General features: G+C 46.4%; 1 protein-coding gene across 10 annotated transcripts in view; it reads left to right on the forward strand.

The window, feature by feature from the left end:
* The window catches only part of PLEKHA5 (pleckstrin homology domain containing A5), a 1,381,245-nt gene that overhangs the window by 1,347,804 nt on the left and 8,386 nt on the right, over positions 1-25,055 (forward strand). For all 10 annotated transcript variants that reach the window (XM_078674042.1, XM_078674034.1, XM_078674039.1 and 7 more), the window contains one exon: positions 5,713-5,820. In XM_078674042.1, the coding sequence (XP_078530168.1) occupies positions 5,713-5,810 (98 nt within the window). In that variant the 3' untranslated portion in view covers positions 5,811-5,820. The remainder of the gene's footprint in view (positions 1-5,712; positions 5,821-25,055) is intronic.

Genomic DNA, 25,055 nt, shown 5'->3' on the forward strand with positions numbered 1-25,055 from the left:
GTCGTCGAACCGAGGAAGGTTGTCAAACCAAAGGTTGTCGAACCGAAGAAGTTGGTCGAACCAAAGAACGTCGTCCAACCCAAAAAGGTTCTTGAGCCGAAAGCTATCGAGCCAAAGAAGAGCCTCGAACCAAATCGGGTCGTCGATCCAAAAAGAACACCCGACCCAAAGAAGGCCGTTGATCCTAAAAAGAGTGTCGATCAACAAAAACAGGATCACACTACAAAGCCCGTTGAGCCGAATAAAGCCATTGACTCGACCAAAAACATTGAACAGAAAAAGGCTGTCGAGCATAAAAAACGTATCGAACCAAAAGCTCCGGTCGATCCGAAACAGGTCGTCGACCCAAAAAAGGTCGCCAAACCGAAAAAGACTGTTAATCCTAAAAAGAACGTCGAACCGAAAAAGGCTACCGACCCGAAAGCAACAGCCGAGCCGAAACAAGCTCCACAACCACAGGCCCTCGAGCCAAAGACTCACAAACAAGTCACTAAGCCAAAAACATCGGCGCCAAAGCCACGGACAGTTGAGGAAGAACTCTTCCATCCTGATCCAGTGTGGGAGGAACAACCTAAACTGTATATAGACCCTGAAACAGGACACGTTACAGTTTACCACTGGAAAAAGAGACCATTGGACATGGACACTCCTTCCCCTGTTCCTCCAAAGAAAAAAGACTTCGGGACATCTCCCTCAAGGCCTTTTACTCCTCCTCCTTTCTTTCCTAATATGCCTTTTGTACCCTACTCTCCGACACATTCAGATTATAATGATGGAGATAACATGGGGGTAGATCCTCAGGATAATTTTAATGAACCAGAGGATCCTGATGCACAGGATGACACATGGGATGACCAAAATGATCCATATGACCCACAACCCATCCCAGACACCTCCCCATACCCTACAAAGCTGTCGCCTACTGACGACACCATTGTTTTTAACCAACTGCTGGATAGGGCAGCAAAATACCACAATGTCGACATGCACACTGACCCAATAGAAGATTTTCTATTTGACACTTTTCCTACTTCTGAGAAAAATATCAGGACACTTCCTATGTTAAAAAGGGTACTAAAACACGCACCAGACATATTCAAAGATCCAGCCAGAGCACGTGTACTCAATCCCAGGATTGAGAAGAAATATAAAGCGGCCCCTTCAGATACTACTTATATTAAATCCCAGTTACGATCAACTTGAAGGTTTACTGCAACACCTGCCAGAACCTTTTAAAGCTCAGGCTAATGACCTCATACAGGAAGGCAAATTTATAACTAATGCTTCCATTAAATGTGCGCTTGACGCAGCTGACACATCAGCCAGGTCCATTAATACTAGCGTATTACTACGCAGACACGCGTGGCAGACAAGCGTGGCTACGCATCGCTGGTTTTAAAAACGAGGTGCAATCCACCATCCTCAACCAACCAGTTAACCAAGACTTCCTGTTTGGCCCTGCAGTAGATACCATCTTAGACAAGATGAAAAAAGATACAGAAACTGCTAAGTCTATGTGCGCACTTCAGTTTCAACAACATAGAGGTTCCTTTTGTCGCTCCTCATACAGAGGCTCCGCAAGAGGCAACACATCACAAACTTCCTATACATACAAAAGCAACACCCAAAGTTCCTTTAATAAAGGCTCCAACAGAGGAGGTTATAGGGGCAACAATAACAAGGGCAGGGGACGTGGCGGCAATAACACCAGAGCCTCCACTGCCGCTAAACAGTGACTTCATCACACTCCCTCCAGACCATCCAACACCAGTCGGAGGCAGAATCAAACAATTCCTACCAGTCTGGAACTCCATTACCACAGACAGGTGGGTGAGACAAATTATCCAGTATGGTTATTGCCTGGAACTCACTTCTACTCCTCCCAACATACCACCCAAACACCGTCCTATGTCCAAAGAAACATCACACTGTTACAACAAGAGGTCGCGTCCATGCTACAAAAGGGAGCAATAGAACCAGTCCCTTTTCAACACCAAGGAACAGGGGTATACTCTCTATACTTCCTAATTCCCAAAAAGGATGGATCCCTCAGACCCATACTAGACCTCAGACCGCTAAATCAATACATACTCTGAGCATTTCCATATGATTACTCTACAACAAGTACTCTTGTTACTCCAGCAAGGCGACTTCCTTGCTACATTAGACCTCAAAGATGCATATTTTCACATACCTATACATCCAGCTCACAGGAAATACCTCAGTTTCACAATAGAAGGTCAACATTATCAATTCAAAGTTCTCCCCTTCGGGGTAACTACAGCCCCAAGAGTTTTCACAAAATGTCTAGCGGTAGTAGCAGCACACCTCAGAAGGCAACACATCCATGTGTTTCCATACCTCGATGATTGGCTCATAAAGGCCAACTCGTACGCGCAGTGTGCAACCCATAAGTCTCAGACACTCCAGCTGCTGCAAAGTCTGGGTTTTCCATAAATTACCCAAAATCACATCTACAGCCCTCCAACATACAGCAATATCTGGGAGCTACAATAGATACCTCAGTAGCAAAGGCATATCCAAATCCAGCCAGGATAGCCAACATGCAGGCTCTCATTCAAAAGTTTCAGCCACAACACTCTTTGCCAGCTCGAGTGTTCATGCAGCTCATAGGCATGATGGCCTCCCGCATATTCATTGTCCCTCATTCCCGACTTCAAATGCGTCCATTGCATGAATGCTTAGCACGGCAGTGGAACCAAGCTCAAGGACAACTAAAAGACCTAGTGTTGGTAGGCAGGCGCGCTTACAACTTTCAGCAGTGGTGGAACCCACAAAACCTTTCCAAGGGGCGACTGTTCCAAGAGCCGGTTCCATAAGTAGTACTAACAGCGGACCCATCACTGACAGGTTGGGGAGCCCACTTACTTCAATACACAGTCCAAGGGCTCGGGACAGTCAAACAGAAGACACTGCATATCAACCACTTGGAGTTGCTAGCAATATTTCTGGCGCTGAAAGCATTCCAGAAATACTTCTACAACAAGGCTGTGTTGATCCGGACGGACAACATGACAGCCATGTATTACTTCCAAAAACAAGGAGGTACACACTCTCCACAGCTGTCTCACCTAGCACAGAGCATATGGAGGTGGGCAATTCCCCAAAACATTTTTCTCCTAGCAGAACACCTGCCAGGGAAAGACAATCGAATAGCAGATCTGTTAAGCAGACACAGCCAACAGCTACACGAATGGGAGATTCACCCTCAAGTTCTCCAACCACTCTTCCAAGAATGGGGGCATCCAGAGATAGATCTGTTTGCCACAAACGAAAACTCAAAATGCCAGTACTTTGCCGCCAGGTTCCCACATCCGTTGTCACAGGGCAATGCGATATGGATGAACTGGTCAGGCAGATTTGCGTACGCTTTTCCACCAGCCCCGCTGATTCCGCTGGTGGCACGCAAACTACGCCAGCAGTCACACACAATGATCCTGATTGCTCCCACATGAGCAATACAGCCATGGTACACAACGTTCCTAGAACTTTCAGTAGTTCCCCATCAAAGACTGCGCCTCTCGCCCCATCTTTTAACTCAGAACCATGGAGAAATCAGGCACCCAGATCCCAATCTGATGAACCTAGCGATCTGGCTCCTGAAGTCTTAGAGTTCGGATACCTTAACTTGCCTCCTGATTGCATGAACATTCTCAAGGAGGCAAGACGGCCAACTACTAGAGCATGCTATGAAGCTAAATGGAAAAGATTTGTAAGTTATTGCAATAATAACCAAATCAATCCATTAGATGCTTCCATCCAAAACATTATCGGTTATCTATTGCATCTTCAAAGATGCAATTTAGTATACTCTTCCATAAGGCTACATCTTGCTGCTATAGCAGCATATCTCCACAACAGACAACACCTGTCCCTGTTTAGAGTACCCCCAATCAAAGCTTTTATGGAAGGACTTAAAAGGATTATCCCTCCAAAGCACCCACCTTCACCAGTCTGGAACTTAAATATAGTACTTACCAGACTTATGGGACCTCCTTTTGAACCATTCCATTCATGTGAATTAATTTTTCTAACATGGAAGGTGGCATTTTTGATTGCCATTACCTCCCTCAGGCGAGTGAGTGAGCTACAGGCACTAACCATTGAAGAACCTTTCATGCAAATAAATGCAAATAAGGTAGTACTTCAGACTAACCCTAAGTTCATGCCAAAAGTCATATCCACTTTCCATATCAATCAATCCATAGAATTGCCAGTTTTCTTCCAAAACCCACAGTCAGTGGCTGAAAGAGCCCTACACACACTAGATGTAAGGAGATCTCTGCTATATTATGTTGACAGGACTAAACCATTTAGGAAAACAAAGCAACTGTTTGTTGCTTTTTCCCCACAACATAAAGTTAATCCCATCTCAAAATCAGGAATAGCCAGATGGATAGTTAAATGCATTCAAATATGCTATCAAAAAGCTAAATGCACTCTAACAGTTCCCCCAAAAGCACACTCTAAGCGTAAAATAGGGGCATCCATGGCTTTCCTAGGGAATATTCCTCTTGAAGACATATGTAGGGCAGCTACATGGTCTACCATACACACTTTCACTAAACACTATTGCGTAGACATGCAAACAAAGCAGCAAGCTGCTGTAGGCTAGGCTGTCCTTAAAACTCGTTTTCAGACTGCTGCAGCTGGTACAGGTGACCACCGCTAGAGGAGATACTGCTATACAGTCTATGCTAAGATATGAATTCAGCAACCCACATGCCTCGAACGGGAAATGCTACTTACCAGTATGCATCTGTTCTTGGCATGTAGGGCTGCTGACATTCATATGGTCAGGGTCAGCAGCAGGGGTAAGGAAATTAAGTGATTTCAAGATGAAACTGCCAATCAAGCAATTAAGATGAATATGCCCCATGTGTCGGAAAAAAGCAGAAAGCAGCGCCAAATCCACTTGTGCTGCGCCGGCGCGTGCAGAGCAGATTCTGTCTCTACCTCCAGGTGAGATACACTGGGTCTGCTTGGCTCAGAGGCTGAAGCCCTTGCTGAACAAGGCAGATTTGTTTTGTTCAACCATGTGCTGGCTATATCGAAAACTGTGTCAAAGACGCAGTTAAATGCACCATAAAAATGATTCAGTGCACCCCCCCCGGAGGCTGACAGCTGCGAGCGCCGAGGCAGCTAAATAGATTGCCTGGGGAACACAGTGGCAGCGCATACCTTGTTTAGTTATGTGCAACGCTTCATTGCACATTCACTTCGGGCAGATGTATATGCGTGACTGATGCATTTTAGTACCGTGATGCGGACACCAGCACTAAAATACATTAGTCTAACCCCTGATGTGTGGTACTTGGGAGGGCTGAATCTCAGACTTTGTGATTGCCAGTTCACCAAATGCATCCATTGGTATTGTTTTTGCAATCTAAATATGCTATGAAATTGCTAGTAAATTCTCAATAACCTTAAGTTTACTCTGTTTATCGCCAAACATTTCACATACCTTTCACAGCTGTTGTATTTAGACTAACGGTGTCATCCTGTTAGCAGTTTAGATTCTCTAATTTGAAAGAAGTGGGGAGAGAGTGCTATTTAATTAATAAGAAAGCAATTTTTGTTTAGTTATATGGTATTTGACCTTTATTGCTCTGTCTTAACTTAAATGTAGTCTCTAATCTGTGCCTCATCGCTGTAACACTCAATAGTAAATGTATTTATTTATTTTTTTAGTTGAAAGTTTATCCTCTTCACAAGAGTCCCCAAAATCACATCCAGCTCCCTCACCAAAACCGCAGCTCACCGAGGGCTCACATTTCATGTGTGTGTAGCCTCAGACAGGTATGGCCTTCTCGCTCATGTTTACGTTTATGGCATGGTATTTCTTTTTCAGTGTGACGTATGTTTATTGAGTTGCATGCGTTTAAGTGTGTATGTGTTTTCTTCTGCATTGAATCATTTTTTTCGACTCACGGAAATGCCCCTCCTTTTGTAAAATAATCTGTAATGGAGCTAATGATAAAAGGTAACGTGATTTAACACAATAGAAAAAATACAGAGAATTTGAGGTTGTTTACTTTAAGAGAAGTATTTTGTTAAGTACAAAATCCCATCAATTGTCTAGGAAGTAGAAGCAGACACGATGTTAGTGAAAGTATCTAAGTTACCATTATCTCCCTTCAATAGTCTAGCACAGCTTTATAATTTTGGGTAGCAAGTATAACAGAAATTAAAAAAGGAAGATATGCTAAATAAAAATAGGGGGACATCTACCAGTAAAAAAGAAAACAGCCAATAAATGGTGATGTGAGTAGTAGGAGAAGTGTTTGAGTGTAAGGATAGTGCTGAATTATCAACCAAAGGGCAAATAAATATTTTCTACAGTTTGACAAAAGTACTCATCCTCATTATCCAGACAAGTTGTAGATAAGGATACACTGATGGCATCACCCAGGACAGCCAGATATTGTCGGTTCACCCTGTTTATAAAGCATCAGGTAATCCATCTCTATTTCTTTTGTAAAGACCCAGACTTGCATTTGTAAAGACCCAGTCTTGCAACACATCATTGAGTGTTAGAGTACCAGTCTCTTTCTTACAGTTCCAATAAAACTTGGAATAAATGTTGCTAAGCTAGGGCACAGTAAAACCTGGAAATGGTTTTCGGCGGCATCCAAATAGCTTAAATAACAAACTTGAATTGCTTGATAAAAGGTTTTTGATAGTACATTATCTTTCTCCTTTTCCCAGGATAAATAATCATTTTCGTGTGGCATAATGTAGCAACATCTTGGTATGCACCGATTCTGTGCTGTGGCCTGCAAATTAAAGGATAGATGATGAACAAACTTCTTTCACCATCTGTAAATCGACTAAGCTCTAACTGCAGGGCTGAAACCTTTCCCTATTGGCTCTGTACTTGACCATCTTACTGCCAGCTTTTTGAATTTTATAATTTATTTTTAAAGATGGGAGTAGACCAAGGTATCCTTATCGGCTTAGTTTTGCAATCTAATATTAGAGGCACATGAATGGGCAATAAGCAAGGACCAACAAATACAAAAAATCTCACTCCATGGTATTGAGGGTAAAAGAGAAATGAGTGTTGATCAAATCTTGTTATAATGAACCGTAAAAGATTAGTATTAAACGTATAGGACTTAGTGAAAAGATTTCAAAATTGTTCAAGCTATATAAGATGTATTGGTCGAAGAAAGTATTACCGCCACTTTCTAAATCCTTTTTTTACCTCACAACTACAGTTATTCGGCTTGTGCAGTGAAATTATTATTTTCGTCGACCTTTGCTGTGTTGCAAATGAGATGGGCTGCTGAGGGTTAAAATATCTGGGCATCCTCTCCTTTCTCCAGAACAGTTCTGATTCCATTTGGAGTATAACTGAAACTGTTCATAGTGGCCAGAGTCTTCTAAATATTTGAATATGGTCAAGGTAAATTGTGTGAAAAAAATGCATTATCCCTTATAACTTTCACACCTCGAGCTCCGATGTTACAGATGCCAGAGACAGTCAGAAATAAAGCTGATAATCTTTTGGTATGAAACTCATACAACAAAATCCAATGAGTAGAAGTTGAGATATTATGTTTTAAAGACTAAACTGTAAAATGGTGCTTAGTAATAATAAGCGCTTACTTGGGTATCTGGTCGCATTGGACCGGGACAAAGTCAAAGGTTCATGCTGACAGCGATAGACCGCGGGCAGGAGACGGAGACCCAGTCAAGCCCGCTGAGCAAAAGTACCTTAATCCTGGCTGTGTCAAAGTCATATGTGCGAGGTGCAGCCAAAGCTATCAGTCTTTGTCAATCCACTTGAGGGCGGCGATGCGCTGGTCCTGAAATGTGCAGCAGCTGTAATGCGTGAGCTCCTACGAGCGAAGAGGTGCGATGTGGAAATTCATCACTGGGATGCCGTCTAGAAGGAGGCGAAGCCCTTGCGCCAGGAAAAGCGGTGCGCAGTAGTGGTTCCAAAGGCGATGTGTCGTGGCCCATCCACACAGCAAAAAAAATGTGCGGGTTCTGGTCCATGCAACAGGAGCGATGCATTGGTTTGGATCCACACAGCACAAGCGATGCACCTTTTCTGATCCACGCAACAGTGGCAATGTGCCTGTTCTGAACCATGCAAAAGCACTGATGTGTCAGGTTTACGGACGCTATGTCGGTTTTGCTGGAGCAAGCACCTTAGGCGCACTTCCAAAAGTCCAGGACTGGGGTGGCATCACTTAGCAGGCAGACTCACAGATGGCGCAGAAGCAGGTAGGTTGGAAGTCTTTTATATCCCTGAGACTTCAGATCAGGAGAGGCCAGCCAGCTAGCCCTTGGAATCACTCTGGGTTCATGTGATATAGATCCAGTCCTTCTCGCCCAGTCAGGGGGACAGCAGGGCAGCAAGGCAGGAGTCCAGCAAAGCATCGGAGTGTCAGTCATTCAGTAGCACAGCAGTCCTTCTTCCTGGTAGAGTCTTCACAAGCCCAGGGGTGTTCTGAGGTCATGGTGTCAGAGGTCCAGCTCTTACCCAGTTGGGCCTTTGAAGTGGGGGAGACTTCAAAGACAAGTCTTTGAAATACACAGAGGTCCTCCCTTCCTGCTCTGGCTCCAGACACACTACAAGGGAGTATGCAGCCTTTTGTGTGGGAACAGGACACAGCGTATTCAGGCATGTGATGCTGGGCACAGCTTATCCCTCCCATCCTCCCAGTATGGCCCATCAAGTCACACCTAAGCTCTCATTGTGTGTGGCTGTCTAGAGTGTGTACATAAAGCCATGCTGTCACCCACCCCAGACTGATTAGAGACCGGCAGCAGGCACCAAATACCTAAAGTAAAAACAATGCCAACTTTCTAAAAGAGGTATTTCCCAAACTGTAATTTAAAATCGGAATTCACTATAAGTTAGGATTTTAAATTAGGATTCCAGAGAAACCAGACTTGGCGGTCTTATCTCTTCCCAATTGGAAACTACACTTGTAACATATAGTAAGGTAATCCCAATGTTATCCTATGGGAGAGATGGGCCTTGAAGTAGTGAAAAACGACTTTGGGAGTTTTTCACTACCAGTACATTTATAACTCAAAAGTACATGTCCTGCCCTTTAAATACATTGCACCCTGCCCTCTGAGTTGTCCAGGCTCTACCTTAATGGTGTCTTATGGGAAGGTTTGGGCCTGACAAAAGGTTTATTATGCCAGGCCGACATGGCAGTGTAAAACAGCACATGTAGGCTCTGCACTGGCAGGCCTGAGACAGGGTTAAAGACCTACTGCAGTGGGTGGCACAGTCAGTGCTGCAGGCCCACTGGTAGCAATTAATTTACGCGCCCTGGGTTACAGAGGGTACCACTTTACTAGGGACATATAAGTAAAATAAATATGCTAATTGGGAGGGCTCAAGGCAGCCAAGATGGCTCTTGAGCTTTAGGGTTGCTCCTGTCGCCCAGCTAAATCATCCCTAATCCTAACTGACAACGGCCCTCATCCGAGCCATCAGGGCGCCGGGGTTGGCTGCTATGCCCCACCGTGTCACCAGATCTGTTCCGTACTGGTGGGGCCCCTCTCATTGGGTCGTTTGCGGCCTTATCTGCTGGGGTGCGCACTGCCGCTCGTGCTGTCCGCCTGCCGCAGTTACGTTCCTTACCCACGCTGGGGCTGCCCCCTAGAGTAACCGAGGATACATGGAGCAGAGGAGAGGGATCCTGATCGGCGGTGCTGCCTGCCCGTGAGTGGTCTTCGCAGCTGTGAAGCTCTGCGGTGGTGCAGGTTGCCTGGGATTATGCGGCGTCCGGCGCAGAAGAACTGCTTGGCTGATTTCTGCCAGCCCTAGGGGTGGTGTCCTCCGCCGGTGGAGTGCTGGAGCGGCGGTGGTATGGTGGGGTCCTGCAGCAGTAGCCTGAATTCTTTGGCCTTGTGGCTGCGACGGTGGGCCTGCTGTGGCCTAGCCCTGACGGCGTCCCACCAGTCAAGGAGACACTGTGGGGAGCTGGCGACACAGCATTGGCAGTGGCACTCCAATGAGATGGACACAAGTTGGAAGTAATGCCCTGACTGACCCAACCTGGGGCTGCGGCGGGGAGCCGGGGCACGTGCGCTGCCTACATACTTGGATGTTGCGGGGAGACGCCAGATGCTGCGGCGAGGACCGGTGTGATAACTTGGTGATGCCCAGAGCCTGGAGAAAGTGAAGAGGATCCATATTCTCAGGTCCGCGTTGGTGAGTCCATTGCGGCCTGTAGGGTTCCGGAGTTCCTCGGAGTCTATGCCTAAGTGAACCCCTGCGTGAATGAGATACTTGGTGGTGTGAGCCGGACCACTGCTTGTGCAAGCCTGACTTCCCCAAGGGGGGCCTTTTGTTTCTGGGACCCGGGACTCACACCCACATTGTCACCTAGCACAGTGAGGCAGTGTGGTACACCGATAGACGAGGGCCCGCCTTGGCAAATAGGTTGCTGTGTATCTTCTCAGACATTGGTGTTTTGTGCCTTTCGAGCCTACTTACTCTGGCACTGTCCCTCTGCACCAGTGGACTTATTAGGCTAAAGGGCCTCAGGTTGGCATGTGCTGCTCCCCCTCTGATTCCTCTGGACGGACCTGTGGGCTTCTGGCCCTGGGAGGATGCGTCGCAGGAAGGTTCCTTCGCCAACCCGGTCCAGATCAAGAAGGACCAATTCACGGTCCCACCATCGGACTCTGGGAGGGTGTGGATGGCCCGGCGGCTGGGACGCCCGCTCCGGTGCAGCAGGAAGCAGCAGACCTGGAGGTGATGCTTAAGGCCATACAAGACTCAAGGGAGGCGGTTAAAGCTAAGATTGATGACCTTCGCTTGGATCTCTTCCTGCTGCGCCAGGATCTACGTAATATGGTGGACAGAACGGCTGAAGTTGAGACAGGGGTATGCACTGCGGAGGGTGAGATAGCCTCCCTTCAGAGCCAAGTGTCAAAATTGTCCGCCTCTGTGTCAAAATTGTCAGCCTCGGTGTCGACTCTTACGGATAGAGGGGAAGATGTCGAAAACAGATCACATCATAACAACCTTTAATTCATTGGTCTCCTGGAGTCTGTGGAGCAGCAGTGCCTCGCCGGGGTACTGGAGGACTGGTTTAAAACGTGGGTTCCTGGGGGCAATCTGTCATCTTTGTCATAGAGAGAGAGCGCACCACTCGCTGGCGCCAAGGCCTCCAGCTGGAGCTCTCCCCTATGCCTGTGATCATGCGTCGTAACTTTAAGGATCGGGAGGCCCTCTTTCGACCGCAGTTGTAGTTCTCTAACTCTAAGGTGCTTATATCCCCTTATTACACTACAGCAGTGCAGGGCTTCTCCCGGTAGTTCCACGTTGAGCCGGTGGTGGCTGTCGATGGCCTGGGCTCAGTTTCAAGGGAGACTGTCGCATCCCCAGGCTGGCCGACAATGAACGATGACCTGTCTGCTACTCCTATGATTTTTCAGTCTGGCGAGGCAGACCCAGGTGCTTCCTCTTAGCCTTCAACACTGCCTTGACTCTCTAGTCCTCACTTTAGTTCAAACCTGCTTCCTTTGGTAGGAGCAGCCTGTCTCTCTTCTTGAGCCGACTCGGTTTGAATCTGTGGTGCATGGCGCTCTTAGCATCCTACCCTGCCCGTATACACTCAGCGGCGCTAGCTGCGGACTCCCGCATAGATCTGCTGTGACTGGCAGTGGCGGACCTCCTCTCGGTCCAATCCGTGCACATTCTCCCATGCGGCATTTCTGACCATGCTCCGCTACTGTTGTCTTGGGGACTCCAACCGATCACCTTGCACCCAGCTTGGAGATTTAGTGCTTGGTATTTACAAAGCGCCGACTGTGCGGCATTTGTGGAAGACTAATTAGATGTGTTTTTTATGGTTAATGTAGGATCGGTTTCCTCAGCAGTGACGCTTGGGCAGCCAGTAAGGCCTTGTTGCGTGGCTATCTTAAAGGTAATGTCCACCAAGGACTAGCGCCTGTTGCGGATAACCAAACTTGAAGGTCAAATAATGTGCCTGGAGGCTGCTTTGCATTGCCATGAAACTGTTCCCTGGCCATAGTTTGCACGAAAATGAGACGGGTCTCTTGATGAGGCTAAGCTGTACTGCCTGGCCTCCATGCTGAAGGTATAAGTGTCTGGTAGCAAATCGGGCAAACTACTTTACTGGCTGGCGACCCGTAGTATCTCTGACAGAATGGAACCACCGATTCAGGACTCCTCTGGTCATCCCCAGGAGGAATCCTAGCCCAAACCTTCACTGATTTCTACCGGGGATTGTATTCATGACACCCGCCGCCACCCGCTGAAGTAGAGAACCCGCTTCTGATTGGCATATTACCTGCCATCCATACCGTTAGTCTTGGCTCAGGAAATGGATCAGGAGCTGCAGCTTGAGGCGGTGCAGGGGACAATGATAGCGCTGCATCCAGAAAAAAGGACCGGGCCGACGGGTATCCTGTTGAATACTATAAGTGATTCCTGGACATCCTATTTCTCCATCTTTTGGGCTGTGCCACAATTGTTGTCTTAACTAAGAAGGGCCTTCCCCATGGTCAGTGTTCGACCTACCATCTAATCTCCGTCATTAACACTGATATTAAGATCTATGCAAAAGTCCTAGCGACTTGGCTGGCGCAGGCGGTACCACATCTGATTCACCCAGATCAATGCAGATTTATGCCGGGTCGCAGCATGTGTCACTGTATCAGGGGAGTTTAAGTCGCACTTTCTCAGTTGAAAGACATCAAGGGTTCCTTGGCTCTCCTGTTAAATGCCTTCACCAAGGTCTTTGACATGGTGTCATGGGACTTCCTGGACAGAGTCCTCCTGCGGGTTGGATTTGAAGAGGTGTTCGGCTGCCTTGTGCGTCTTCTCTGTAGTACCCCAACTGCTTGTGTCAGGTAAACGGGGCTGCTGCTATTCGCCCTGGGATATAACACCTGGCACAGCTTATCTGCTGTGATGCCCAGATCTGGGATTGGAGGGTGGGGGAGTGGCTTTGAGAACCACATTGCGTTATACGCTAACAATATTCTTCTGTTTTTGCAAACTCCACAGCGCTCCGGGCAACAATACCTGTTCCTCTTTCAGTTATAAGGCGAGGCGTCCGGCCTCCGAATTAATGAAGGCAAGTCCTGCCTATTGGAGGTGAAGGAAGATGCTCTGCTGTAGGTTTGGTGCCCATCAGGTGCAACTCCTTTAATTTCCCAGGGATTTAGCTGTCCCCTTTACCAGACCTGGTGTAAATCTTAATTTACAGGGGCTGACCCAAACCTTGGCTGCTGGGCGACCCTTCCATTGAATCCTGTGGGGCGTACCGCCCTCTTTAAGATGGTGTGCCTGCCGTGCTACTACTAACTACTTCATCCCCATTCCGCGAAAATGGTTTTACTCTCAAAACACAAAGATCTCCAACTTTGTGTGGGTGGGTGGCAGGCAGGCACAGGGTGGCCTTTCAGACACTGCGCAGCCTTTGAGATACTGCACAATTCCCCCTTTGATGGTGGTCTGCGGCTATCGGACATATACTTTTACTACCTTGCAGCCCAGTTGATACTGATCAACGAATGGTGTACGGGGACAAACCGGTGTACAGCTTAGAGATCTATTTGCTGAACTTGGATGGTCTGCTTGATCTCCTGTATGCGGTGCATCTGCCCACCACACTGCCTTTTGTACGCGGGTGTCTCTTACCTGCTGGAGGGCGGTTCTTCGGCTGGGACCGTCGGCTCACTGAACTAACTCCTTTGTGGCAAGGAACATGGCTGTGTCAGCTCATCTCTGTAGGGCTTTTCCCCCTGTGACCGGAGTGGGATCTCTTATCTGGGGGATGTCTTTAGTGGGGGCCACTTCGAGACATATCAGGATTTGAGGTCTCTGTACTCTTTCCAACTCTGTTTTTCCGGTATCTAGAACTACGCCACGCCTTGCACGCTCACACACTTCCAGATGCGGCACTACCTGAATACAGTCCGCTCGAAGTGAAGAATTTCTTTGGGCATCTGGATAAGGGAGCCATTTCAAAGATTCATCATTCATTGGTCATCCAGGCCCCTGTTGTAGCGATGGGAGGCATGGATGAAGATAAATGGAGAGGCTTGCATGGTGCCTGTGAGACGGAGATTTCAGCACAACTGCATATGGTCCAATTCAAATATCTACATGTCATGTACCTCACCCCACAGCATTTGCAACGCTTATCTCCTGACACCCCTGCCGCATGCGCGAGGTGTGTGCTTACAGCAGCTGAGTTTTTTCCTTATGGTCTGGGATTGTCAAGCGTTGAGGCCATACTTGGATGGAAAAGGCCAAAAGCTTTCTTCTGTACTGGGCCCCAAAGTAGAACTAACCCCTTGTTCTGTATTGTTGGGGCTGGTGGAGGACTTTGGGGGCCAGCGGGCTTTCATTGGTCGCCAAGAGCGCCGCAGCCCTTGCCTGGCAGCAGCGAGCTCCACTGACTGTCCGGTGCTAGCGTAACGTGGTGGACTGGTTTGCGCATCAGGAAATGCCAGTTTCTATGGCTCTTGGCTGTCCTCAGAAGCAGAATCTAATATGGGGCAAGTGGTGTAATCATTATGGACTATCATTGTAATTCCATGCAGTTTGGCTACTCTGCTGGCATGTCCTATAATGTCATTGCCTGTTCATGATTTCTGTTTAGTGGAATTATGTATCTTGCTACAAAACTTTCAATAAAATTAGGTATCAAAAATATGCCAATTGGGGATGTATCAATGTTAACATGTTTAGCTGAGAGAGCTAAAGGACTTTAGCTCTGGTTAGTAGTGGCAAAGCGCACAGAGTTCTAATACCAGTAAGAACTAGGTCTATCATCTGTCTAATAGGGGCTTTTCACTAAGCGATACTCAACATTTTCCCTTGTCTGGTATGCCTTTGATTTCCTAGCAAAATTCCAAGTGGAAGAGGTGTGGCGCAGCGGCCTGGGTGCCTGACTCCGGAACATAGGGATCACGGTTCGATCCCCATGTGGCAGGTTAGCCCAGCACCATGTGACTCTGGGCAATAGCTTTCTTAATCTCCCTGACGGCCCCCAGCGCCGGGACACCTCCGTTGGAGGTAGCTGTGCGTTTTACAAATGCTGGAATTTACATTTACATTTATTTATTTACAGTACCAGAATCGGTGGTTTGCTGGAGCCCCAACATGCTTCTATCTTTGTTGGACCCATTTGGCCACTGTGGCTCCATGTCTTCTGCAGTTACTGCAACTGTGCTCCTTCATGAAGCTGTCAGTGTCTTTGGTCACTCTGCCATTGTCAAATTGGCGGTGCTGCCTGCTGAGCCATTATTGGAGACCCTACATCTGTCCACTCGGACTGAACAGATTCTTAGTTCTGCAGGAAAAGTGTTTGCTCTTAGTTTGAGGATTAGCACTTTGCCGCACTTCTCCCTAGGAGAAAACAGCATGCACATTAGTAGGAGGTTTTTTTACTTCTTATTCTGATACTTTGGTGATACCAGTGGTGGATTAGCAGCTTACAGAGCAGATAAATAACAAATGTATAATATACGCATGTCTCATTATATCGTGCTGGGCTTCTTTTGGGCTTCCAAAATGCGAGTGACCGCAATTTCTGGTTACAGAAATTCCTTTCTCTTCAGGACCCCCATTATAGGATGTTAGCTTTTCGTGCCCATGATATGAGAGGTAGGTAGAGTAAACTTTAAAACTTTAGCTGTTTAGAGAAACAAGTAAATTCTACTGACTTGCTGCTGTTGCCTTCACATACATCACTGCTCTTCAATGAGGTTTTGAAGGACCTGAGACTGGTGATTTGAGAGATGCATGTCTCTGCCCTAATGATAATAACAGTCGACATTGCTACAAGCCTGAATCCTCATATCCAAAATTGTTAACGCACCGTTTAGCACCTAGTCTGGTGGTCCAGGCTTCTTTAGCCAAACTGAGCCCTGACCATTTTCCTACCACTGATCCAGAGTGAGAGTTGAAACAAGGAGACACCATGGTACCTAAAGTCTCTGCCTCTGCCAGTCTGTTGTTGCAGATTGCACATTTTACCTCCATCCTTGATCGCTATGGGCATTTGCATTGGGTAATGGCTAATTTAGCCTCTGTCAGCTTGCCTGATCACATGAACCCCCCCCCCCCTTCCCTTGAAGTTGAAGGATAGAGTGGATGCTTCTAGTGATCTGGAGACACGCCAGGATACCCTCCATGGGGTTCTACAGACATGTCCAAGCCAATGTGATGATTGATTCATTTGAGGTTTATGAAGTGTACCTGTGCACCCGACTGGTGCCAATCTCTGATAGGTAACTATTAGAAAGGCCAGAATCTGCATATTCTCAACAGTCGGTGAGAGAAATAACCATGTTTTTCACTAGGTTTCTGAAATATGTTTTCCTGTATTCCTGATGCAATTAGTTCCACGCTTCACCCATCAAGAAGGGCAAAACTACACCACATGCTCTTCTTCCCTGTCTGAACTTTCAGTAGTGAGATAGATGAAAATATGCAAGATCATACTACACAAAAATATTTTAAAGAAAAAATGGTTTGCAGACCAGCAAGGTATTTATTAAAAAAAGAAACCTCTTTTCAAAAAGTAACATTTAAACTAGGTAAATTTTTCTCCCTGGAGTTAATGAAGCAGAACTATATAATTACCCCCCGGCCTCTCCTCTTAATACCCTCAAAAAGACCAGCAGCAACATTTTCAATAACCTGCTATTTCCAGATCAGATAATCAGGGGTGTCCCATGTTGAGCAAGTTCCCATAGTCAAGTCCAGAAGTTAGAACTAGCTTAGCCCCCATCTTCCTAAAGTCTACCGGAAGAAGGTGGAGTATTTTCTTAAGTGTGTACAAAATGACCAAAGAGGAAGATGCCAGTTTATTGATCTGAGGCTTAAAAGTGAAGTTGTTGCCAAATATGCAATTCCCTAATCCACTGAACAAGGAAAGAGGGTTGCCAATCCTTGTGGGTCACCAGGATCGAACAAATCCCACAAACATCTGTCTTATTGACAATTAACTGTAGCTCGTTTTCCATCATTGTCAGCGTACAATCCTGGAAACGTTCTTGAACAAGCTCAAGTTCATCTTCTAAACCTTTCATAAGTTGCTTGTCTTTGGGTGTAACCATAGAACGGGAAGCCAGAGGACAGAAATAAATACGTAAAAGCATCAGAATGCGGGAGGCACCTTGAGGCATGCCACATGTTACCTGTTGATCAGGAAATCTGAAATCACCCAGCAGAACTACTTCAGTTCAATCCTACAAGATGGACTAAAACAAGTTGAGAATGCTGCTCCTCCCAATCTCTGTCAAACCAAATGGCATGCCAGAATGGGTTGTGAGACACTGTAAAAGGTTTCAGATAGAATTCAAATGATCAACATTTCTGTATGGAAATTAATGAATGTTTAATGTAAATCATCCAAGATCACCATCAAAACACACTGTGTAGTGAGTCAGGATTGCATTGTTCTGCAAATAACTGGAGCCCGGACTATTAACAAAAAATGTGGTTACTTTATTGACAAACAGAAGCAAGATTATCAGGTGATGTTGGTTGAGTTTGGAAGCGTCTGACCCCGTTTTTCTCGAAGAGGAATAAGGGCTGCATTCCTCCAATGAGTGGGTACCTTGGCCAAAAGAAGAGAGGAATTACATAGATCATATCAAGCTCGTCATCAAGGAGATCATTTCTAAACTCCTAGTTCTAGCAGAAATGTGGATTTAATTCTGATTTGCAGCTTCTGAAGTGAAATCAGTTTGAAAGAACTCCAGTTCTCTCTCCTTGCATAAACAAATGGGACACCGTTTTGTCTTGAAAATATTCAAATGTTCAGAGCAGAAGGCTTTTGTCTTAGGATTACAGTGCCACCCATTTCACATGAAGGGGAGGCGAGTACATGAACTGTGCCCAAATTCTGTTAGGCTAAAGCGTGGAGCGCAAATTTTTGAAATTGCTTTTTCATAAATGTTTTGGCCTTTATTCTAATGGAACCTTTATAAGAGTCATTGAATTGACCTGCCTAATATTTTATCGTTTTCTTCAAGAGATTCAACTCTTTAGAAAAACACTTTTCATTTGATGTCCAGAGCACTATTTTGAGGATTTTCACCAGCACCATCTCACCCAGTACCAACCGGACCCATTTATTAAAGATTTGTACTTCACTCTTTAAATCCGTGTGGAGTGGTTTTCAAGGACATGGCTGGCAAATGCTCTTTTAAAAATGCCATAAATTATTTTAGACCAAATCCAAACTAGGTTTAGTGAATGGAGTTGGCTGAAAAGATATCACAATAAAAAAATAAAAAATTAAGAGGGGCTGACTATAGAATTGACACACCTGCTGTTGTTTAGCTCCTCAAACCAGTTGAAAGCAATATCTAATATGGGCTAATGCAGTGGATAGGGCTGACTCCTCACTGCTTAAGGTCTATAGCAGCGTGACCATCAAATGTGAGTAAACCCTCGGCGTAGGTGGGGCCTCCAGGTATATATTGATATTTCTTAGCAAAATGGATGAAGCTGCTTCTAGTAGACAATGTGCAATTATTTCAACAAGGGCTGCTAGGTAGCCCACCGTGGTCTTAGGAGACCATATAGATCAGGCCATATGTAATGGCAATTGAGCCGACAATGTTAATATTAGCTAACAATTCTTCCCCTTGAGATACGGGATAGAGACTAACGGTATCAAATATTGCTCTTTATAGAAAATGGCCAATCCTCCACTCACTTTGTGGGCTCTATAAAACCAGGCAATTTTATAGTTGGTTGCTAAGGCTGGACTAGAACAATCTTTCAACTAGTTAGTGTGAAAAATTGTTCTGAGAATAAGTTTGGAATCAAGTCTCCTACCTCCAGCACATTTTTCAATGGCAAGCTCTTAAAAATAAAACTTGCAATTTTATTTGTATGCAAAAGACACTGGGACTGATTTTCCCACTCTAAGGCCATCAGACGTGCGTGTGGCTGCTGATAGTTGCCTTGGGTGCCCCTCTGAATGGCCATGCAGTGTGCAGTCCTCTGAGATCAGTCTTGGCGTTCTCTTCATGTAGGTGGAGAAATGTACAACCTTGTGCTCAGTGTCTCTTGCTCCTGTTCCAGAAAAAGATTACGGGCAAAAGTAAAGAGAAACAAATCCCAGCCACTCCACACCCCAAGGAACTCTAATACAATTCTGGTAGCTACTGGAAAATAGAAAAAAAAACTCCAAAAGTACCCGTGGCTATGTAAATGAAAACAGGATTCTTTGTGCCAGCTCTTTGTTGATGCTTAACCCCATGCATGCTTGTGACGGCCGGGAGGCGTCACGGTGGGCTTGTGCGGAGGACGGCCCCTGGCCGTCCGAATCCCACTCACTAATTAAAATGCCCGCACAGCACGAAAATTCGCGCCACATGCAAGGGGTTAACTGCCTATCTTGTTTACATTTTGTGTAAATTGGGTAACTTGTTGAATCTGTTAATTTTGTTTAAATCTGCACTGTTCCCCACTGTTTAGTCTTCAATCACTTTGTTTGCTGTCTTGCTTATTGTAATTTTGAGTAGGTGCCCACAGTTTGATTCTCACTTGTTTTATTTGTCTTTGCTCAGATTCTGTCACAGTTTGGTTTGGTTTCGTATTGTGGTTTGTGTTAACTTGTTTCTTCCTGTTGTGTTCTTCCTTTTGCCTTCCACCGACTTTGCCCACACCACCAGCTCGCTTTTCCTGCATTTTATTGCCTCTGTATTCCCTCTCACTTACCCTCCTCAAGCAAGCCCCGCCCACCGCCACCCAGTACTCCTCCATACTTAATAGAAGCCAAAAGCAAGGCCGCACAGCAGGCACACTGAAGGTGCGCCAAAGGCAAGCCTGTCTACCCTTTAACCACGACCAGCAACTGGAACCCTGGCTGTCCTGCACACAAACATACACCTCCACACTTGCCACTATCTACGGTAGGACCTTTTACCCGCTGGCATCGTCTCTTCTCCTGCAGTGCTGAAGCACCCGCAAGTACGATGACCACCACCGTGCCAACCACTATGACCAAGACTGCCTTGAGCAATCCACTGCCTCTTACTCAACACACAATCACTCTGCAAGCACGCCACCAAAATCGGGGACACCATCCCTGCCCTCACTTGCAACATAATCTTCCTCACTGAGACCTGGCTACAACCCCACATCCGCTCCAGACATTGCCTCTGCAACTCCTGACAGCTACAAGATAGCGCACAGGGGCCACATCAACAAATACGGAGATGGAATTGCCATCATCCACAAAGAAAACATCTACTACACCACCACAAACGACAACACTCCAATAATGAAACACCTGAATTTCCAACTCCATACCAATGGCAAAACCACCTTCAAAGGCACCCATACAGACCTCCAGACCACTTACCAGGTTCTGCAACACCATTCCCATCTTCATTGCCCTGCTTGCCATTGTCTCCAAAAAGTACATCTTCCTCAGAGACCTTAATTTCCAACTCGATGACCCCAACGATTCCAAAACTGCCAACCTCGTTGATCGCATGTATAACATCGGCTGTTCTGAACTAGTCACCAGCCATATTCACAGTGCTGGACACACGCTTGACCCAGTCTTCAAGGCCAGCAACAGAGTCAGGTACAGTCAAGTCACCAAGTTCACCTTGACAGAGCACGCCATCATTAATTTCGTCATCACAGAACCCCCAAGCCACCCATTATCTCCCACCGAAGCTGGAACAAAGTGTCGAAGAACCAGTGGACCGATGCCCTCAACACCTAACACCACAACCAACCTAAAATAGGCTGTCAAGAACTTCTCCTTCTGGATCACAGACTGCGCTGACAGTCGCCACCATCAAACCTACCAAACTCAAGAGTTCCACCAAACAGGCCAATAGTACACCACAGAACTAAGAACCACAAAATGCAACTGCAAGCAACTAAGAAGGAAATGGTGCTCCAGCAAGGATCCCACAGACAGAGCCACCTTCCAGACAGCCCTCAACCAGTACCACCAAAGAGACTAAAAAGGTGTAACCTGTCGGACCACATTGAAGCCAGTTCTAACCACAACAAAGAACTCTTCAACATAGTCCGAGTTCTCCAACCCCTCAGCCACCGAAAACATTGTCACTTCGTCCCAGGAACTTTGCGACACCCTGAAGGACTTCTTCCACAACAATATCTTCACCATCGACAAAAACTTTGAACCCCATCATACCTCCTCCAACCTCTTTGACCTCTTCGCTCCCTCCGATGCAAACCCCCACCACCTTCTCACCACAAAACGCCACAGTCATCATGAACTCTATCCACTCAGGAGTACCCACGGCCTCCTGTCCCCACCACATCTTTATCCTCCTTCGCAAGAAGATCAGCAGCGAGCTCACCACCATTTTCAACTCCTACCTCACCCCGTCCACTTTTCTCAAAGAATGGAAACACGCAGAAGTCAAACTCCTCAAGAAACCGTCCACTGACCCCAGCAAAATTGAGAACTTCTGTCCCTTCTCTCTCCTCCGCTTTCCTGCCAAAGTCTTAAAAAAGCCATCAACCGCCAACTCACTCAACACCTGGAGAAAAACAATCTTCTGGACGAATCCCAGTCTGGATTTTGCACCAACCACAGCTCCGAAACTGCCCTTATGAATGCCATAGACACATTAGAGCCCTCCTGGATTGGGAGGAAAGGCTGTCCTGATCCTCCTCGACCCCTCAGCAGCATTTAGAGGGGTGGACCCAGGGAGAGGCATCAGGAGCATCATCATTTTACTTGTTTCTCTATCACACATTAATGGGCTAAGGAAACTTGTAAAACCATTTCAGTTTCTATAGCAGTTTTTTTCACAAAGCGGGCATGGGATGGTGCCAAAGGGAAGCAAAAGTAGCTGTATCTTTTCTTCCTCTTATCAACCTTCACAGCCATCTCTACAAAATGTATCCTTTTGGGAACATGTTCACTCTGTCAGTGGGGGAATGAGTAACTTTTTCTGGCCTGTAAAATGGCTGTCAACTTGGACCTATGGGTTATGTATATCATTCTTCTGGGGTATACCCTCCTCTTTCTTAATGCTTCTTTAAAGATTTGTGCATTTCCTCTACTCCTCCACTTTCCCACACTTTTATCTTAATGATGGTAGAGTTTCTGCAAGGGGTCCATAAAGGTGGTGCCTACCATAAAGACAGGCCGCAAGCTGTTACTCCTTCTATTTTTGATCCTCAAAGGATTGCAATGTGTGAAAAATTCTCGATTTGAAGTACTGATTTGCTTTCTATGAAGGAATACATTCAAATGTTTGCAGGAGTGAATGTAGCCTTTAAACTTGCAAGACATTTACTTCTATATCAGTTTACAGAGCATGCTCTCTAACAGAAGTTACCTCAACTTTGCAGTAGGCTCAGAACACTACCAGTTTATGATGACAATATTTGCAGTAGCAGAAATTGCAGCCTTTCAGGTGCCTTCTGTTCATAAAGTTGTCTCTCGATCCAAAACTCATGAAAGCCTTCTCCCCAAGACCAGAGGCTTTCAAACATTCGGGCGGTTGGTAAAGTGATGGCTGCCTTGTCAGCATTCTTAGGTTTACTAGACAAGCCTTCCTTTTCAAATTTACCACCTTGGTTTGCTTTTCGAAAGGTCTGACAAAGGTCCTGCTAAGTTTCTGATTCTGCAGCGGGACTTCAACCTGATTTTGATGTTTTTAATGGCATCTATGTAGGATGCTGGGTCTGTATATACCATACCAATGGAAGTTTTACTGTGCTCAGAGTCCAGTGGATCCCCAACGATAGGCAGAGGCTAAAGCAGATACTACCTTGCTCTCTATTTTTGGTAGTGTGGGCGAGTAGTAAGGCTTTATCAGAGGGTAGTGTTAAGCATTTATTGTATACCCTCAGGCAAGAAATTATTTCACACACTCAAGACTGAAATCTGACCAATTGTTTTGTATATAAATATTTCTTTGTTGTATTTTATTTTTAGAACCAAGCCAGACTTAGTGCAGGGAAGTGAAAATAGTACTTTTCTGATACTACAATTGAATGTAGATAAAGGTGGGTCAAATGTTCAGAAACAGTGGAAATTATTAATCCGTTACTTTGTCATTACTTTTTAAGTTACTTTTCAGATTACTTTTTCTACTTGGTGTTATATACCTAGATATCACACTCGTAACACAGTTTTTTAGGTTTCCATACAAAACACCCTCAACACTTCAGAGGAAAACAGTCAATGCAATCCTATGGAGAATAATGGAGTTATCATTTTGTAGGTAAGTAAACGGTCTTGAGGGTTTAGTTTCTGGGGTTAGAACAAGGGTTCCCCCAGGGTCAAGGATGCACTCAAAAAGCACCCTCAGCGGCACTAGGGCGACCGGGTGCCGAGTGCTGAGGCCCAAATGTTATCCAATGGGGTATAGAGGGTCTCCAGTTGGTGGCTGCTTCCGGGCATACCACTTGAATGTGGGAGCAAAGCTCCTAAGGTTTAGCTCAGGGAAAAGGGGATCCGATTTAGCACACAAGGTACACCCACAGTGCACAAGGCAGCTGGGTGCAGGGTGCTGATTTGACAACAGGCGCCCTGTTTTTAATGGGGATTGCCGGTTTTGGCTGCAAGCTCGGTCCAGGAAGTCTTCCTGGAGGAACCAACAGCTGGGCAGGTAAGTTAGAGGGCTTGGGGGGACAGGTGCATCTCAGGTCCTCTTCTCTAGGGCGCAGGGTGGCCAGATGCTGGGGTGCCTTTTTGAGGTTGGATTTCTCCTTACTGGGTCACACATGGTTGGGGGTTCTCCGTACAAAGGCTGCAAGCGACGTTAGGGAGTCCTGGAGTTTTAACCCACAGTGGACTCAGACTCCTGAGCACCTCGCTGTTACCAGTGGCCCACTCCGACTCGGGCCTTAGGCGTCTGGTGCAGTGGTGGTTCCAGGTGTCTGGTTTCTTTGTCCTCAGCAGACTCAGAATCTGTCTTTGGTGTTTCTTTTGAATAGAGCAGCTGTTCACAGGAGATCCAGTTTTTGTTGAAGGCAGTCAGTCCTCCCAGGGGTTCTGGAGGTCGCTGGCTGCAGGACAGGGGGATTAGTGGCGCGGGATCTCTGGAAACTGCAGGCGGTTTGGTAGGAATGGGGCAAAGTCAGTTCCTCTCGGCAGTCTCCTCTGTTGGGCATCGCCTTTCATCCTTCTTAGTAGGTTGAAGGAATCTGCTTTCTGGGTTCAGGGCTGCCTCCTAAATACTATATTTAGGGGGCGTTTTAGGGGTCTCGAGATAGTAGATCTTATGGTGACAGATGTGGTCTGGACAGGAGCCCGTGGGTACCCCACACAATCCCTAACACTGATTGGTGAGTGCCTGCCCTCTGCAAGATGGCGAGCACTGAAGAGTGGGCTTCACCTTGACTCCCCCATTGGAGGAGTTGTGTTGGCAGAGGTGGGCACACCTTATGAGCTGTTCTAATTTTACCCAACTGTCTTATCGCTGAAATGGAGGGAAGACAGGAAGGGGGCCTGCTCCTGATAGCAGGGGAGGATGGGGGTCACGTTACAAAGGCGACAATGCCTTTGAAGCTTCCCTGCCACAGATGACTCTTCCTGACCTGGGGAAGGTGTGGCCACCTCTGTCAAGGAACTGCTTTGTTTCTGGGCTCAGGGAGCGCTGGCTCCCACCCAGGGGTCCAGATATTTGTCTCGTGGTGGCTGGATGGTGTTTACCAGTCAGGGAACTCACCAGAGGCTGGTCGTTTTTCAGGGGGCATCTCTAAGATGCCCTCGGAGTGCATTGTATAATCAATCCCAAATTGGCATCAGTGTGGGTTTATTATGCTGAGAAGTTTGGTACCAAACTTCCCAGAATTCAGTAAAGCCATTATGGTGCTGTGAAGTTCGTAATGACAAACTCTCAGACCATATACTCGTTATGGTTTTATTGCACTTACAATGTCTAAGAATCGACCTAGAGACTATAGGGGTGCAGTGCTCATGCAACTGTACCCTCACCAGTGATATAGTGCACCCAGCTAGAGGAGTGTCTTACCTATACTACAGGCAGTGGAGTGGGTTGAAGGCTTGGCACACAGGAATGTGTGCCATGTCGACTCCTCG

The sequence above is a fragment of the Lissotriton helveticus genome, chromosome 1_1 (assembly GCF_964261635.1).
Source record: "Lissotriton helveticus chromosome 1_1, aLisHel1.1, whole genome shotgun sequence".
Classification (NCBI taxonomy): Eukaryota; Metazoa; Chordata; class Amphibia; order Caudata; family Salamandridae; genus Lissotriton; species Lissotriton helveticus.